This window comes from Echiichthys vipera (genome assembly GCF_963691815.1).
Source record: "Echiichthys vipera genome assembly, chromosome: 10".
In the NCBI taxonomy this organism is placed as follows: Eukaryota; Metazoa; Chordata; class Actinopteri; order Perciformes; family Trachinidae; genus Echiichthys; species Echiichthys vipera.
In genome coordinates, this window is record NC_139835.1 from 17,242,547 (window position 1) to 17,262,171 (window position 19,625).

At 40.7% G+C, this 19,625-nt stretch overlaps 1 protein-coding gene across 3 annotated transcripts in view; it reads left to right on the plus strand.

Annotated features, from left to right (window-relative positions):
• Positions 1-19,625, plus strand: part of LOC310952955 (protein TANC1-like) — a 101,004-nt gene that overhangs the window by 37,001 nt on the left and 44,378 nt on the right. The window contains exons 1-4 of one of the 3 annotated variants that reach the window (XM_083921818.1): positions 1,201-1,470; positions 2,192-2,296; positions 16,050-16,183; positions 18,275-18,464. In XM_083921818.1, coding sequence (XP_083777944.1) covers positions 16,103-16,183; positions 18,275-18,464 — 271 coding nt within the window. In that variant the 5' untranslated portion in view covers positions 1,201-1,470; positions 2,192-2,296; positions 16,050-16,102. Of the gene's footprint in view, positions 1-1,200; positions 1,471-2,188; positions 2,297-16,049; positions 16,184-18,274; positions 18,465-19,625 lie in introns of those variants that run through there. The other 2 variants (XM_083921816.1, XM_083921817.1) reach the window with 2 other exon arrangements.

Below are 19,625 nucleotides of genomic sequence, written 5' to 3' on the forward strand. Positions count from 1 at the left end.
CCCTTGATAGCCAGCCACATGTTTGTGATTTTGTGTGTGGATCCTGTGTTCCTCTTGGCACTTTGTGTAAACCAAATCTAAACCCAAGCATATGGTTTAAATCACTCAAACTATGCCCCCTGTTGTTTTTAGAAGTACACTCAACAGAATATATTTGTCAGTTTGCTTTTTGTCCAAGATATTTACCTGAAATAAGTGTGTCTCTCACACAGCCCAGTCTGTCTCTGTAGTTCCATTCTAATTGGAGCCGTGTGACTCTTGGGTAATAGGTTGTGCCTGACTATCCTCAGATGAATAGAGGTTTTCAGAACATACTCTTCGGCTTTGTCTGCTAAATAGCTGGCTGACTTGGATTGCTTTTGTAGAAGCTTCACTTGATCGGTCTACAATCTTTAGATTATAGTGCTTTTGAACGACACCAATTGTAACATATACACACTCACACATAACACACATTTTTCACCATATACTATGACTAGTAGTGCTACTCCTCTGACGGACGACTGCATTTGGCTTTGGGCTTTTGCTTTGACTTCTTTGACCGGCTTCATATCATGACTTCTGCTAACAAGCAGCAAGAGAGCACCCAGTTTGCAAAGGCAGAAGCTCTCCTCTGGTATCAAAAACACCATTTTCCACTATGCATTTCAAGACACATATCCATAGATGGCACTGTGCATCAAGCTGACATTGACTCTCATGCTTGGCTTGTCGCAATGACACTTCCAGATATTTTCCCCTCACAAGGCTGCTGCTCTAATCCCCCCTCTTTTCCCCCTCACCTCCACTTTTAGTATCTGTGGCCAAGATCGCAGCTGTGGTTTAAGAAATTGTTCCATCTGACTCAGAGGGTTTTTTTTTTCTGGAGGTGGGAGGACTGGTTATCAAATGTGGTAATAGGAAATTGTAATCTCTGCTCTCCTATCTAATCGTTATGTTATGACTGGGGTTACACATACAGTCATCTGATAACTGGAGTCTGGAGGAAGAGGAGGAGGTTTGGATTGGGTTACAGTAGGTCAAGGTTGGAGTAGCACGGAGGAGTGCTGCAAGGGGAGGCATGCTGGTGTTTTTCTCTCTTCATGGATCTAAATTATACAGTCATCTCCTGTTTTAAGACGTTTTTCCTGCAGTCAAAGTTTTGCTTTTGTGTCTGGACTTTGGAACATATTTTTTATAATTAGAAATGTAGGATAGAGGTACAGGACTTAACATGTGCATAGCTCGTTGCTCAGGAGATGTTTTCTTCATGGTTTAGTATTTAGTCTAGTGTTGTTGTTGGATCTCCTGCATGTATATACAATTATACTGCTACTCTTAGGAAAGATTAGTAGGCCTTTACTACCATAACTTTTTTTTGTCTGTTTAGCGCAGATTAAAAGGTACTTTTTACAGAATAGACAATGTGGGCAAATCTTTTTGCACACACAAAGATGGAAATGTTACAAAAGGAGCTGTGTCTCTTGTGAGGTGAGTATCTCAGTGGTTTATATTAAAGTTCGGCACAGTGAGCAAGCATTCTGTGTGGAACTGTGGGATTTTCTAATTCTGTCACGGTAAGAGCTGAGGGAACAGAGCAGCCAGCTAACCTCGACTCCTCACTGGAGACAAATACAGTTCTTAGAGGACTATTACCGCTGTCCCAGAAACAGCATCCGACTTACAGCAGGACACATGGACCTAAATTAATCCATATTTATTTTTGCAGCGATAATATATACGTTCAAGGGACTGCTCACAGATCAGCAAGCAGAAAAACCAGTTGTCTGTTTTGTTGATCCCCAACAGTGCATGTATGTGTTTAAACACTCATTTTTAAAGTTCACTAAGAGGCTAATTGTTCTGGTTTCCTGCTGGAGTTTACATTCCCAGAGCCGACTAGCAGTGTTTTACTGGGTCTCTCCAGCCATGCAGACAACATTCTGGGTTGTCAGACAGACCAGAGCTTCTATCAGCGCAGGTGTGTGTGTGTGTTTGTGTGTGTGTGTGTGTGTGTTTGTGTGTGTGTGTGTGTGTGTGCGTGTGTGTGCGTGTGCGTGTGCTACGGAGTGCAGCCAAGCTTGTCCAACTAAGACACCACCGCCTCTCATCTCTAGTCCCATCTGGAACCCGTTAATCCAGCGAGAACTCTCTCTCTCTCTCTCTCTCTTTTTTGCTCTCATTCTCCTGTATCTTCGGTTTGTGCTAGCAGGTCCAGTCAGGAAGCCCAAGTATGTGGAAAGTCCACGCGTACCTTCTGATGCCATCGTTTCAGCTCTGAGGAAGGTGGCCGATAACAAGGAGTCCTCACACAATGGTGAGTTTTGCTTTTCATTCACGTGTGTATGTCTTTGCTTGTGTTTATGGAGGCATTGGAAACAGTGAGACTTAAGAACTGGATTAACTATGAGAAACGTACATGTTTTCAACTCTAATTAAAAACTTTGCCCTCACACTGTGATCAGTCTTCATAGCTGTATATTTTGTGTTATGTAGAATATCATTGTTGTGTCCATGGGGTCAGGGATAGGTCTCTGAGGGGGAAGAGACCTTTAAGGGGAAGCATCAGTTCCTGCATGAGTGGTCCATGTAAGTATCTGTGCATTTGAGCAGTCTTCTTGATGTAGCCTCTTATACAAACACACAATAGTGCCGTGTTTATTTTAAAGTGTGTGTTTAGATTACAGAGGAGTCAGTTTTCCTCTGTGTGGGGACACATTGTCTGAAGAGAGCACTGACTTTGTTTCATGGGAATGTTATAAGGACAAGACGTTAAATCTCTCAGTATTATTCCTGTTTCCACATTTCTGTGATGTGTAGTGTGTTGTTGCTGCCTATTCGTTCCTGTGTTAGGTGTTGTGTGTTAGTGTGTGTAGGGGTATGTTCCACTAAGTGCTCTGTTTTGGTTTCCAACAGATCAGGGGGAGCTCAAATTCCCCTCCCTGACATAAGTAGAGCCGTAGGATGCGTTATCTTTAGAAAAGGGCAACACAGAAAGTGGTGCCCTCTGATTGTACATGGCTCACATACGCAGACAGTAGTAACCAAGCAGAGCCCATTCACTGTTGACTGTTACATACCAAGGCACAAGGGTGTGTCTGACATTCAGCTGGTACAGAGCAGTGTTTCGGCTCAGAGCGGGCTACCGTCAGATAGCGGACGCCAGATAAATGTTATCTCATGACAGCTGGTGCCCTGGCACTGTTAGTGAGCTAATTTTATGAGCTGCAGAATCTTGTGTGTGTTTTTTTTGAGAGGGTTCTGTATCAAACAGCTGAGACTATAAATTTAATTTTGCATTATGTTATTCTTCTGGTCCCAATGATAGAGATATCATATCTGGTCAACAAAAAATAAATTATATTGCAATCTCTAGGATCGTTGTATCCAGCCTAATATGTTACATTTTTATTGATCACTGCACTGTTAGAACATCAGCAAAAGTCAGTATCTCCTTGAACAGCTCCAGGCATTTAAAAGAGTTGTTTATTTTGTATCTTTGGTATTGACTTGTACATGTTCTCAAACATTGACTCAGCTCTCACAGAACTGAAGAAATAACTGAAGAAATAACCAACTTATTTTTCATGTTATTACTGCCATGTACAGACAGTTATTCAATGAATGCAAGCAGCTAAACCAGGAGAAACTATCTTCCTCCTTCCCACAGATAGCAGGTAAAAGAAGTTTATTGCTGAGAAATTAAATGAGCCAACTTAGTCAACTAATTATGTACAATTAAGTGCTGTATAAATTCTTGACTAATGATAGTTAATTGTGATAGCCAGCTGTTCTAGAATGAGACCCCATGCATGGCTGATAGCTTCACACAAATTGTCAACAAATTCACACATATAGGGCTGGTAAGTCCCGTCCCTGTAATACGGCTTCCGTTAGACCCCATGGGACCTCAGCTCATTTCATTTTTCTTTCTCTCCACTTCTCAACTCTGAGTGCTGTTTCCTAGTCTTACGGTCAGACGGGCATCGAAGAAAGAACACCCAGTCTTGCTGGAATGTGGACATTTTGGCACAAAACACACTGGCATCTTAATCTCAATCTTGGCAGATGACGCAGCAGCAGCACTCAGAGTTGAGAAGTGGAGGGAAAGTGCGATGATATGACGTCACATAGGGGACATGAAAATGTAGGCATTCTCAAGCTTTTTCCAGAACCTTTCACTGAACAATCTTACAATAAACGTCAAACAATTAACATAGCAAACATCCTATGTGTAATCCAGGACAGATATTGACTGGGACCAGAAAATAATTGTCCCATTTCAATAGACATCAATGTAGATTTTCAGGAGCTGAGGTCCCATGGGGTCTACCGGAAGTGGTATTATAAGGGCGGGACTTGCCAGCCCTATAGGATTTACATTTCATTTGAAGTTAAACCATGCAGTTAGGCCTAATTGTCTGAGTTTGCCATAGGCCTGTTGTGCGTCACTTGTGACAAGGACATATTCAGTGTTCTTTTGCCAATAAAGAGATCATCTTTCAGCATGTGTTGTCTCCTACTTCAAAGATAGTTTTTGCTAACTGCTGAGACAGGACAAGATGGCTGTTTGACATTGCAGCTTTTGTAACAAGGTCAGCATCAGCATGGAATGATAAAACGTTGTAAGGGTCGCAGTCAGAAAATCCATTGGAACTTTTGCAGCATGAGTTCTGTGTGGCATTTAGGCCCCAGATAAAGTGAGTTTGTAGGAGTTGTAAAGGTTTTGTTTTGTTGGGTGTTGTGCTGAAGGCTACATCTGTTGGATGTCCAAATACCATGCCTCACATCAATAGTCACATCTTGAGTGCAACTGAGGCTTTTTGTGGTGCTTTAGCCAGTGCACACCCTAATTTGTCTAAAATAGTGAATGTAATTTTAAAGATTTGTATGTGTGTTTCATGTTGGCCATACTCAGAAAACATTAATGCTTTCATGTGTAGTTAGTTGTTCTTTTGAGCTGGACTGTCGGGTTTCCAGAGCTCTCTGTTGTGGACAAGCAGGATGGGCTTTAGGCTAAGATTGCAAATGTATGTTTGACAGACAGTGGAGTCATCTCACATAGCTCTTTGAGGAAGGATAGGGTTTCTTGAGCAATTATGTGTGAATGCAATGTGTATTTTTATTTTGTGCCCGCAAGTACATTCATGTTTGTTTGTGTTTGTGTGTGTTCGCGTGCATGACTGCATCTGTAACAGGCGGCCAACAGTCCACCTGTCAAAATTGTTTCAGCTGTCTCAGAGCTCTGTCTCTGTCAATCAAGACTCAAACTCAGGTCCCGCCCTCTCCCACAATTATGTCTCTTTCTCAACACCAGTGGGCCCAAGCATTTAGCACCTGTTTCTGCATGTGTAGATTATCTTGTCAGTGCTGAAATTAGGAGAATGGATTTACACCACTTAAAACATCTGAGTATTGCGTTCCTTTCTGTAACAGTTCTGGTAGTAATCTCACCATCATTGTCATATCCTATACAATGTGTATTACTCATTTGTTAACATGTTTTGGCGACCATATCATCCCCAAGTTTATAATAGTTTTGAATTTTTAATTCGTTGTTATTTTAGTTTAGTTTTAGTTCGTTTTCAGAGTGAGAGAGGGAGGGCTTTATATTTTCTGTGATAATAGATCATAATGGACGGAATCAAGAAAGTGAGAATTTAGAAAAGCTGTAACACATTCCATAGGGCCCAACATTAAGCCAGTACTAAATGCTGACTGGGGATTTCAAAATATGACTACTTCCCCAGTGTAGCGGTAGTTTAAAAGACGTGTCAATACATTTTCAAAAGATCAAAAGGGGTCAACTAAGGCACGGTGGCTCACCAGGCTTGTAATACACTGGGGGGAACCCTGAGTGAAAACATGTACGTTTCTAAATGTGGCCATCTTTAACTGTCAAATATGTATGGCCAAAAAAAGGCAGAGCCATGGCAGAATACACAACTTAGCAGATTTAGCTTTCATGTTGGTGTTCAAGTGTGTGTGACTTTGTGATTTGGGTGAATGTGGTTTCATTTTTTTTTTTTTTTTAATTTCTGATATGTAAAACATCCCATCAAAGGGAAGTACACTAATGCAGCCACAGCTGGTGTCCTGGTTGTCTGCATGGAAGACAAGTTTTTGTTTTGTACACTGATTTTGAATTGGCCATAATTCAATAGGAATAAGATGATGCAGATAATGTCTGTATTATTCTTGTCGTCTTAGAAACGGAGACGGAGGGATTTAAGGAAGGCTTTCCACAAACCTGTATTTTGTACCATTTATAAAGGTTTGAGCCCAAATGTATAATCAAGACCTATTGTTACCACTTTATGGACCGTTTGATGATATTTAGGCAGTGACTTTGGCGGCAGAGATGAATGGGCTGTGATTACGATTTGTAACAGAGTGAGTCATATCCCTCTAATGCATATCAAGTTCATTGTTAATTTCCTTTTTTAATCAGCTGCTAGAGGCTGAACCTCTGTAAGTTTTTTGTCTTTTTCTTTAATGATGAAGCTTCATTAATCTGTACTGCTCATCCCTTGAAGATCCTCCTCACAGCACAGCCGCTATGCCCCACAGGGAACACTGCATGAAGATGCTTTAGCTCTGTTGGTCAAATGGTTAATGAAATGCCATCTGTATCTACAGTGAAAGCAACAATAATAACAGCAAGAGTCAAGCTGAGATGTCAGTAATATGATTACTATCCACTTACCATCCCCAACCTCGTTTTACTTGGAGATACTTAATTAACAACAGTCTCAACTCAGTATGCTGTTATGTCTCATCCATGCTCCATCTGTGCGCATAGCAAAGGACATATGTGGTTCTACCAGTGGAATTTGCACTAAGAACGCTCAACGTGCTTCAGGGGGGCACGTCACCTTGTACCTCTGAACTCAAATGGGGAAGCAGGATGCATGTTCTCATCGAGGGTTCATTAAACAAACTCCACTGTTGTGGTAATGGAACTCCAGCTGCTAATGAGCACCGGCTGGGTTGTTTTTTCGGCAGGGAAAGAGCCAAGACAGCTCTGTGGAGCCAGTCTGTTCCCCTCCTCCTCCATCCTTCTTCTGCTCCTCCTCCTTCCGTCTTCATTCTTCTAGCCCTGCACCGCGAGGCTGCTATTTCACACCTGCTCATAAACTTCCTCAGGCAGCAGATAATGATGTTGTTTTCTTTTTGACTCCATTTGTTGTACAGTTACTGGAATAAGAGAAAGTGGTTCCAGCTACACCCTTGTCTTTTTTTTTTTTAACCCATATCTCCGGGGTAGTGTAAGATATAGAGGACAAATCAGATGCTGGATCACTCATTTTCATAGGGTAGTCATTTGACTTTTTAATGGCCTTCTAGCTACATAAAGACAGCCATCTACCATTTATTTACATTTATGTCTTTTCTATTATGAAGTCTTAAACTGATTCATAAAGTTGTGCTAAGTGACATGCACGCTCAGAACCAGCTTTGCTGGCACAGTTAAAGTCATAAAGTCATGTGAAGTCCATTGGAATAGGACCAATTAATAAACTGGGTTAATCAAGAGAACCATTAGAGCAATGCTGCTGATCAACCACACTCATTGTTTCTGGATGGTATTTTATGCACTGCAAAATTACAGGGACAATAATAATAGACAACACTTTAAGCAAACCTGTTTCCTTCATCAAATCATTTACATTAAGGCAGTCTCCAGCCTTGGTGGAAAATGTACCTATAGCTTAACTGTCCATTTATTGGGCTTTCATTATCTGACTCTCCTTACAGCCTTTTAGTTTTTTTCCTCTTACACACAGGCTTCCAATTAGTACTGTTTTAGTGTAATGATTTGTTATCCATCACGTTATCTAAGCCTTTTAAATTTTTCATTTACACAGCACAGAACTGCTGAAGAGTTTAGGAAGTAAAAAACGGAATCGGTAGGTTGAAATTAGATTTCCTTGTGTGGATGAGAAATTATATTTCAATGTGAATTTCCATAAGCATGTTTGTGTGGCTTTGCATATGTGTAGTAATCCAGTGCCTCTGAACAGAATTTATTAACACATGATTAGCAATTTATTGGAGCCTTTCTAGCTAACAGAACTAATCAATCATATAGTTTTGACTGGGAACAACTAATTTGGGATTATTAGACTGAAGTGCTTTCTTGAAATAGTACGCCACTTTAAAGTCATAATCCGTATGAGGACGTTAGAAACCAGGTATCCGTATATGCGATACCTGGTTTCTAACGTCCTCTTTGGCAGTACGCTGTAACTTTTTTTCCGAGCCCTCCATCTTGCCAGGTTCACAGTCGCTATGCGTGTTGACTTTTTGTTGTTTTGTTTTGTTTTGCTCTTTTTGTTAACTTTTTTGACACACACTCACCTCTCTACCGCCAGTCTGTCCCTCTATATATGTTGCCCTCTTAAATCCATACACACACGTGTTCCTATTGCACTTCTGCCCTTACTCTAAGCCTGACTCAGAAGTTGGAAGTTCCCGATTTCCGATTTAAGTAAGTGCAGCATAACTGGCAATGATGAGCTCAACGTGGCAGGCCAACTGCTGTCAGCAGCGTCAGTAACATGGCGGCACATTTTAATATAGGGAGGGAATGTTGCCACAGACACGAAGATTGGAATACTCTGCAAAGAAGACAAAGTACGAGTGCTTTCATTAGTGGGTCTTTGATAGATTGGAACTTAAAAGACAATTAAATAGATGAAAATCTTACGTATTAGTAGTGCAACATTTTCCGTTCAAAAATAACCCCCCCTCTGGACAAAGTATGTAATCTTAACACTTTAAATGAAGTCAAACTAATCTTTGGCATTTCTTTACTGCACCTTCTTAGTTAGTTATCGGCCTACAATACTGAAAAGAGAATATACAGACATGCCCATGGATACAGTAAATCTACAGTGTGTTTATGTGGAATCATATGTGTGACTAACGTACTGTGCCCCAGGTAAAAAAAAACAATGAGCATTCACATGAAACAAGAGTGGACCTAATCTCTGAACACTGTGAGGGAAGCCAGCGGGCGTGGCATGTGTTTTGCCCAAGGTCAGGTTATCTTGGGAGACAGGTAGACCCCTTGCAGGCAGAAGTGCTCCACTGCTGATAGCATTTAAAAACAAGAAACCATTGCAGCATTCTTTCATGCTTACCTTTTCAGGAATGCATGACAGCTTGAGAAACTGATAAACCCAGCACTGATCTCTGTCTGTTTGGTATGGATTGAAAAGTCCTTTGCCCATCTTAAGAGGAAGTTATCAAATAAACATGAGACCTAGGGATGATTTCTATGAATAAGCTGTTATGACAGAGGAACTCAAGAACATAACCTAGGGACACAGTTGCTACACTGGGATATGGAGGTTGATTTACTCCATTATGTGAACTCACTTATAAGAACATATCAGCTTATTACACTGTGCGAGTTGACATTCTTCTCCTCTATTTATTGGAAAAGACACACAGTACTAAATCACTTGCATGGCCTTGAGCCCACCGAATGGGAGACATACATCATAGTAACATCAAGCGCTGTTGAACTAAATACATTGTGTTTTATTATGATTATGTTGTCTTATTGTGTTTATTTTTATTGTGGATTGTTGTCTGTAGCACTGGACAAAGTAAATTTCTTTGTGTAGAATAATAAAGTTTACCTGAATCTGATTGTAAAGCTATTATTGCTATGAAAGGCCCAAACACCGTCCACGCCTTACAGAAAATCCTTGGGTAGACTTGCAAAGCTAACTGGTAAACAGCTCATACAGTATGTTGTTGTCAGTGACGGTGTTGAGACGAGACAAACAGAAATAGTTACATTAGCTCCAGTGATTAGACTTATATCTGCACTGGCTGCTCCATAAAGCTTTAGATATGATCAGATGAATGCAGGAGCAAAGGTCAGAGAATAGCCTGTCGCTGAAAAGGTAACTGATTTGATCCACAACCAGGTTGGAGAACCGTCAAGGTTGAGGATCAAATCAATGTTAGGCTTTAAAAAAAAAACAGGCATGCATGCTGAAATTCACCATGCCGTTGGCACAATGACAACCAGCCTCTAATTTATTAAATCCACTGAAACACTGCAGCGCTGTGCCATCTCAGCTGGGAAAGGAAACATGTATGGTTGAGTCTCGTTATAACTGAGCAGTCTGAAGTGGTAGAAGTCAGTGTGGTTTTGCTGTAGCAGACTGGTGTTGTTTTTAGGCAATTTAATGGAGAGAAACACAGTTTACTGCCACATGTAATGCCATTATGTAGGGAGCTGCTTTGCCGACTCTTTCCCGATCCTTCATGCTGCTGCTGTTACTCGCTGCCCTCCATTAAAGGTTTTTGCTCGACTTGGTCACAAACTTGCTAAAATATGCTTCTGAAAACACTAAAATAGGCAATACAGTAACACAATCTTGATTCATATTTGATCAGCACTGCCTAGTTTTACAGTTTGATTGTTGTAGGTTCGGGGTAGTGGAAACTAGCATATGACATTAGGAGCACACCGTGTCTCTCTCAGTGTGCTCTCAGGACATAGTGACAGTTTCAGCAAATATGAGACACATATTTTTTATAGAAAGTGGCAGACTTCGATTTTACCTTCCATTTTTTCATTTTTCATGTTTTGACTTTAGGGTACTGTCACTGTCATTTCTGTCAACAGACAGTAAGAAGTGATGGATAGGAGTTGATAAGAAACTGGTCCCAAGTGTACTAGACAATTGTCCTGTTTGTCATGTGTATAAACCAAACAAATAATAAGCCACAGTCCAAATCCATTTAGAAGTGGTTGACAAGCTAAAGCCAAAGTAGAGTAATTCATAAACCCACAGTACAACCAGAAGCTTAACTCAGATTTCTCCATGTACTGTGTTTGTGCTGTGTTTTTATTCATTTGTGCACAAACACTGAATTCTGTGCAATGTGCACTTGCGGGTTTTGTGTTTAGCAGTGGATGTAATGCAATGCATCGAATTTGTGTTGTTGGTACAGCCAGAGCACTGACTGAAGGTATTGTTATTGATGTGGCCCATGAGCCTCAGATTTGGCTGACCCTATAAGCTAAAGGTTTCAATTGTGTTGCATCTATCTTTTCTCTTCTATACTACTTCTACTTCTATATATTTTTTTTTTACAACATCAAGTGGTGAGCATTAAACCCTCTAACATAATGTTAATATCAGTGTGTGATTCTACATAGTTTTCTTTTAGACTTCGTAAATACATAGTGCTTGCCCTTTAAGGCCACACCATGCCTTTAATAGACTATCACAATAAAGCACAACCTGTCACTGTCTAGCCATAAATGTATGATGAGCAAGGTGTCCCTTTTTAAAAATCTGGGACCAGTTCCCATTATCTGTAACTGTCTACTAGAAGTTGATGAAGCATGCAATGTGTCGTTGTGTACCAACAACCTACACTCAACATAACTGATATTTATCCACAGTTGAATTTTACAGCTTTGTTAATTCTTAATGTAAATCTCAGTTATTATACTCTCCTTCATACATAAAAGTGAATAGCATGAATCCTTAAACCTTAATGACAAAAAAAAATCCAAGAAAGATGTCAAAGTAATACCAAAGAACCACAGCATTGAACACTTTCATTCAACACATTGTCAAAGCCTGCAAAAATAAAAATAAAAACAAGAAATTGAAGGTTGCTAGTTGTACATGCTCCTAGTGTTTAGAATTTGTGAATGTTGTGGTGAGTCAGAAGTGAGAATTGAATTAGTATAGCACTTTGTGAAGACTTTACAAGATGTGTGCTATAATCCATGACCCTGAATTTATAAAATTGTTGTTGTCTGCATTCAGGCCTCAGTATTGTCTTATTATCTTTGCACCAGTGGTCTTAAAAGGCTCTTCTTAAGCATTTACATCAGCGGGGTGACATTTCCTATGAAGAACTGATTTTCAGTGTATGGTCTTTTGTACTGCACAGTATTTTCAATGTGATCCAAGCATAGCAGCCAATTTGTACGCGGTGAACATTCAGTAGTACACAGACAAAAGCTTCCATTTATTCAGAGTGAACACCTTAAGGCCTATTTGATTATTGCTATGTTTCTTTTCAGGCCTATACAAATTAAACTCAAATGCTTTTCTTAGAAGCAGTGCAGTGCTGGCCTAAAGTCAGGAGGTGATGTGCCAAAGGGTTAACATAAATATTCACAGTCTTGAATTAGAGATATGAGCTTATCTAACATTAATTACAATACAAGTATCTTGTCTAACATTTTGTTCTTGTCGAAGGATGTAGGCACATGACTCACATGTGCCAAGCCATATTGGCCAGTCATGTTTTGTACAGAAGCCTTTGAAGAATTGATGCTATGGTTTATTCTTCCTTTACAAAATTGCTCTTGTAGTTATCGTTGACCAGCTGTGTGCATTTCATCACAAGTTTTCAAGGAAATTCAAGAACCTTTAGTGGTGAATTAATTCTCACTAAATGTGCAATCTGCTTGATTAGACATGCTTTGTATTTCCATATATAAAAAAAATCTGCTAACGTCAAATGATGAGATGTGCCTGTGCAGATGTTGAAGTGGGTAGTACTGGACTCACTACAGAAGGAAGCTTATAGGAAGCACAGCTGTAGAAGTTGTGTTTATGCTCCCTTTGCCAACTAAGGCAAATTAAGTTCCTGTGCTGCAGGGTAAGTTGTACAGTGGATGATAATTCTCCCTGATTCTGTTTCTGACCACGGCAACAGTGAGGTTCACCTTGTGTGTCAGAGAATAGGCTTTTTTCAGTTCAGGATTTTGTCTGAATGCATGCTAACCAATGCTCAAAGTAATCTTGAAAATAAAAAGCTCCTGTTATTATAGCAGATGTTCTTGCTACAATAAAATATATTTATGACTTGTAATGTGTATTATGTAACAAATGTGCACCTTGAAAATATGGTGTGCAAGTAAAATCATTGTACTGAATAGGGCACAGTAAAATACAAGATGCAATAACTTTCCTTTTCCCATTTGGGAGTAATATTGACCTCACTGCAGCCACCGGTGGCAGGTTTGACATTGCATACAATCCTTACCAGACCACTGAGCCATAACATTCCTTCATTATTGTTGCAATATAACTTCCTCTGACTGGCAGCACTTGGAACAATGTTATAGAGAATAATTCCCTATAGGGAAGTGGCAAGACCAAGACAGTGGAGGAACAGATTTCCTACTGTATATAATTACAGTGTATATGCATTATTTAGAAGAGGTCGCCTGTGTATGACTGTACACCTAAAGTTGGGGGGTTAGCACTTGTTGATGTCCATGTTGGCTTTAATTTCTGTGCACCATCTCTACCACTATCATTCTTCCTATTTTGATTATAGAAGAAACATAAAAAATGTTGTCTTATTATCTTGATGATTACGAACCTCTTACCAAGATATGAATATCATTATTCCAAGGACTGCACTATGAGTTACTCCCCTCTCATTTCACTACCACACTCTGCATTTATACTTCAACTAGGAAATAGATAGAATTATATAAAAATGTCTCAAAGGAAGAACTGAAGAAGATCAGGCAGCTCCAATACCTCTAATATGATGAGATCTAAATAGGCTCCTCGAAATTCTACAAGGTCTTCCATAATATTTCATTTAGAACACAGCAGTAGCCAAACATGCTGCACCAAATTACAGCATACAGCCATTACAGATATAAACAACCAGCACAAAGCAATTTGAGTAAGAAAACACAAACCTAGATCTAGGAATGTTTGTTTTGTAGGTGGTGGCCAATGCGGTGGCTGTGGCTCAGAGATAGAGCGGGTCGTCCTCCATTTCCCGGCTCCTCCGGTGCGCATGTCAAAGTATCCTCGGGAAAGACACTGAACCCCAAATTGCTCCCTGTTCTGTGAATGTGGTTTCAATGATTAGACAATAGGCACGTAGCCTTTGTGTATGAATGTCTATGTGAATGGTTAAATGTGACAAGTAGTGTAAAAGCCCCTTGAGTGGTCAGAAGACTAGAAAGACTCTATATTCTATAAGTACAGTTCTATTTAACATTTACATAGCAGTCCTGTAGTGATGAGTTAGGCCAACAATAGGGAGTGGTCCAATATTAAAAGTGTTTCTGTAGTGTATACATTTCAGAAGAAATATACTGTACATATTCTCCTAAAGAGTAACTGCCAATCAGAGAGGACATGCAACAGCTCAATTGTATCTGCAGCTGTATATGTTAGGCTAAATACCACCGGATTTACCGGTCCACACTGGACTCCCGGATAGCACTTGTATGTCCAGAAAAGTTCATTTTAAGTTTTATAGTTGTCCTCAAGTGCCATTTAAGTATTTATGATAATTGCACGTAAGTGAATTAAGCCCCCCAAAACCCTAATTTTACTGAGTAAGGATTATTAAACAATAAACGTGTTGCATGTACACATCATATATTGGAGTTTTCATGTGGAAGCTTCCTGAATAAGTATGATGGGGTGGGTGGAGACTTTTTTAGATGATGACATCCAGTAAGGTGTTCTTTACCTTCAGACTTCAATGCTTGCTTTTGAAATAAGATACGGACGGGATACCATTTTTAAGCATGCTCCCTGATGTCTTCAAAGTGGAGGGAAGTAAGCCAATGCAACCAAATGTATAAAGAGAGAAACATGTTTGAGGGCGAAAAAAGGGCTTTTTTGTCATGTAAAAGCAGATGGTGACTCATGAATGAACAGAGTTTTGTTCAGTCTGTCAGTCTTTTGATGATTTTCTCTATATTCACAAAAAAACACATTATCTGTATCTGGGCATTTCCATGCCAGAGATGTTAGTTGATAGTTGCTTTTGACTTCACTGGGGCTTGGCAGACACATCATGCTGTTTGTATTTAGTCAGATTGACTGCCAACATTATTAATACCTGTGAAAGAAAGAGGGTAAAGGAGAAAATGAAGGAGAGAGAAGGGAAAGGTGCTGACAGAGAGCTTTATAATAAGCTTTTGTACCTTGGATATCTGCCCCCTGTCTCTTTCTCTCTGTCTGTCTGTCTGTCTTTCTCTCTCTCTCTCTCTCTCTCTCTCTCTCTCTCTCTCTCTCTCTCTCTCTCTCTCTCTCTCTCTCTCTCTCTCGCTCTGTCCGTCTGTCTCTCTCTCTCTCTCTGTCTGTCTCTCTCTCTCTCTCGCTCTCCCTCCCCCTCCCCCGTCTGTCTCTCCCTGTCTGTTCTGTTCACTATCGGGGGAAACTGGGACTCTTCCTTAATTGCTTTGCCACACACTCATACTGTATGTGTTTCCTGTATAAATGATAAATTATCCTTTTTTTCAGTTTCACCACAGGTACATTTTGTTGCGCAAAGTGTCCTATTTGTCTTCAGTAGGTTTTTTGGGGGGGAGAGTTTTAAAAGCAATATGGATAAACAAAAATAGATTGGGAGCGATATCTGCCTTGTTGATGGGACCCAGACCTTGAAATTGCTCTCTAAACAAGTATAAAGCGTTGAGAGTGAAGACTGCAGACAGTTTAAGCTGTGTTGGAGAAAAGCCATGTCCACTCATTGATATTCAGAGGCTCTATGAGTGAGAGCTGTAAACAACCAGAAAGCCCTGGAATTGGCACTTGAGGCGTTGCGGGACACACACACACACACACACACACACACACACACACACACACACACACACACACACACACACACACACACACACACACACACACACACACACACTCTGTCTCTCTCTCTCTCGGTCTCTCTCTCTTTTCTCTCTCTCGGTCTCTTTCTCTTTTCTCTCTCTCTCTCTCTCATTTTAACAATGCTAGACATTCACATGTATTCGGACTGTTTTCAAACACCCTGACAAACACGCAAACCCACAAGCCATAGCCCCCACCACCACACTCCCTCTCTCTTTCTATGACTCCCTTGCTCTTCTTTCCTTCCCCTGTCCGGGTCTGCACCACATCAGCAGCAGCTGGAGAGTGCAGCATAGCATTTCAGAGCAGTGCTGAGAAGGGCAGGGCAGGCAGAGTGGCCCTGTGTGGGGCATCCAGTGGAGAGAGGGAATCTGCCCGCTAATGTTTAGCATTTCTCTCCCTCTCTCTCTCCCTCTTCTCTAGAGCTGCAAGCAGAGAAACAGCCAAGCTCCTCCTCCCCTGCCACTCAGGAACTGATGACAAGGCTGGGCTTTTTACTAGGAGAAGGGATCCCGGGTACGGCACGCATACCTATGGACGACAAGAATGAAAAGAAGGTATTTAATTTTCTCCCTCCCCTCCAACTCCCCCCCTCTTCCAACAGCAGCTGCTGCAGCGCACATATAGAGAGATAGGGGAGAGAGAGAGAAAGGATGAGAGGAGGAGGGAGTTGTGACAGTGCAACAGAAGAATGGATTTTTTTGTTGCAGCTTTTCCTCTCTGTGCATTATCTGTGGATAAGGGTTTAGGAGGCACCTCTGGGATTTTTTTTTCTGGCACAACAAACAACGGTAACTGTCAAACTGTTTTGTTTGAGACGTTCTGAAGAAAGTAACTGTATATTTAAAATTGCCTGCATGTGGTTTTATTCTCTCTCCAGTGTGGTGTGTGAGTCTCCAAGTAACTTGAGTGCTATTCCAGGGGCTCTTGAGTATGTAACAAGAGTGTCTGAGTCCCAGTCCAGAAATAGTTATGTTAGGTCTGAGCCTCCGTTTGTTTGGTTCTGCTAATTAAGCTGAGGCTGTGTGAAGAGCAGAGCCCGACACACTACGCTTCCCTCATTTATCTTGTGTCTTGTACACGTTTTGACACTGAATCGGCAGTTCCAGGACCGTGAAAGAGACTTACAAAGTATTTTATGAATCATGTTCATTAGCTGAGATCTGGATGGATTTTACTTTGTGTTTGTTTGTGTGTTTTTAGAGCTGAGTTGGGGGGGGGGGGGGGGGGGGGGACGACACATTATTGTCATCTGCCAACAATTCTCTTTTGCTCCATGCTGCTGTTTTACGACATGCCTTTAACTCTGCATGTTGTTTTTAGTTCAGCTGAACAGTAAATTCTTAAATATCAGTAAGCTATTTGGCTCACACTGTGATTTGTTAGGTGGCATAAGCTCTGGGTGCAGCCCAAGGCTAGAAATTGCCAGGCAAAAAGTACTGGCATACTGTTGCAAAAAACAGGCGGGGCTTAGAAGTAGCAAATGTTTTGCAGGTAATATTAGCATTAAACATGTTAATAAAGCCTTAAGCCATGAATCATTCCTCACATTCTACTGTTTGCAATTATTCAGCATGGCACATCACAAACACGAAGACCTTTAAACAGCAATAGCCAGTACGTCTCGAACAAGTCGTTAGTCCCCAGATTTTGTGAGTTCAGTTGAGTTGTAGAATAGATTTTTGCTGCTGTAATGTTTAAAACATGCAACACCAATTTGCTGTATGTGAAAGAGCTATATAAGCAGGTTAGGGATGTTGGGGTTCAGGTATGATATTAGAAATGGTTTGTGATGGCTTGCTGAGATTTTAATTGGAGGAGTTTGTTTGAGGCAATGCACAACCTTGTAGGTAGTGGTGCTTGAGAAGCCCACTGTGGGTGAAAGTCCTTCAGGCAACAAAATATCTGCAGCAAAGTTGGCTTATTGAGGATGAGAGTTGATTTAATTTGATTGGAACAGTGGCTTTAAATTGAAGTAGTTTAGGTATGGAGTAGTGTATGCGGAACTTTACCACCTCTTGCAGTGGGACAAGGATGACTGTCTTGAGCTACAGTATATTGTGTGCAATCAGAATACAGTTGAAGGAAGATGGGGAAAGAGGACAAACGGCTCAAATTTGGATTTCTATGGTTGTCAGTTAGCTCAAACAAAGATTCAGTTGCTGTATGGTTGTCCGACAGGCTTGATTGCATGCATGGGAAAGGTATCTATTGTGCCACAACAAAGTATGGACTTCTTCCCTTGTGAAATTCTCTTCAGGCTTATTTTGGGTTCGCCAGACATATGAGTGTGTAATTTTCAAGCCTGGCTAACACTTATGAACGTGCATGCTTTTCAGCTTGTGTGTCATGCTGACATGTGAAAGGCTTGTTTATTTGTGAGGTAATTGTTTGCAGTGCTTTCTCATGATGCAGGTACATAGGCAATGGTCTTTGATCAAATACGTCTTTACAGTTTTCTCAATTCTCCTTCCAAATAAGGTTGGGAAATTATTTTTTTGTTGTATTTATTGCTGCTCATTCTGCAAGAATGTGATCATGTTGCCAGCTGATAGTTTATATTGGTTTGACTTCATACTTCATTGACATAGCTGATTTCTAGAGCACATTCTTGGTGTACTGTTACCCTCTGTCTCTTCTCTCCCCAGTGCTCTGTGACTAGCCAGGGTATCAGCCCCTGCTCTACACTGACCAGCAGCACGGCGTCCCCCAGCACTGACAGCCCATGTTCCACGCTCAACAGCACGACCAGCCGCCCCCCTCTCAGCCGCTCCAGCCCATGTGGGACTATCACAAGCCCCAGCTCCACACTTGAGAGCAAAGACAGTGGGATCATAGGTGAGAAATAACCAACTCCAAAACGGTGTAGGAACTGAACGCAATACCCTTTCCTAACTTAAGGTTTTTGACTAAATGTAGCATTACAGAGTAATTGACTTTCAAATTTCAATGCACAAGCGCAGATACTATAATCAATGTCAGACATTTTAGAGGACATAAACATAAGAACACATGTTTGAGTGGAGGTAAACTCTAAAAAGAAAACTCCACAGGGCACCTTTTAGCTAGCAGCTTAGAGCTAGCCACATGTAGGCCATAGGTGGAAATGTTTTTCTGTACAGTTGAGGCGCTTTGAAAAAAAGAAAAACAACTGTACAGGATGATGCAAAACTAAAGCATTTCACTTAAGTTCATATCAGCCACCCACATAACATAATGTATTATATTGAATATTAAACAATCAGCTTAAATTAACTTCACTGCCATTTAAAAGCACCTGTGGTACCTTTGCCAAAACAGCCAGTAACCAGGCTAGGAATGCCAATAATGAGCCAAGTCAGCTGCAGATCCAGTGGAAAATCAGATACAGTGAATCAGTAGCTCAGCTAGGAGACTGAGTAGCCCACCTCAGAACAATGACAAGAAATGGCAGCTTACTGGTGGTTTTATTAATTGATGGGCTTGATAGAAACATTGGTCATTACATAAGCTCTGCTGACCTCTCAGTAATCTTTTTTCCCCTTATTGCCATTTATCCTGCACAATACAACTGTCAGCACAGAATTCCCTGCACACACTTGTGTGTTTATTATTTATGTTTTATTATCAACTATTGAAGGTTATCACGAAAGCAGAATGAACACATACCAACACTTTCTTCCCTATCCTTCAGCTTGTGCAGCCTTGGGTTGAAAATGTCATTGTAGATCTGCTTTTTTTATAGCTTTGTATATGGTATTGAAAAGTATCGATACTTTATTACTTTTGACAACCTTACAACATTATTTTCTCACAAAGCTCATAAAGTTCTTATTTGCCAGCGGAGAATGTTATGTCGTATGTGCCCTCTGTGATTAAGACCAACAATTATCACCTGGTAGTGTCATTCATTCATCATTTTCCAATTGGTTCAACAAAATGATGAATGAATCACACTACATGCATTCATCATTTTGTTGAACCCATTGGATTTTTTAGTAGCACTGAATAGCATTTGCG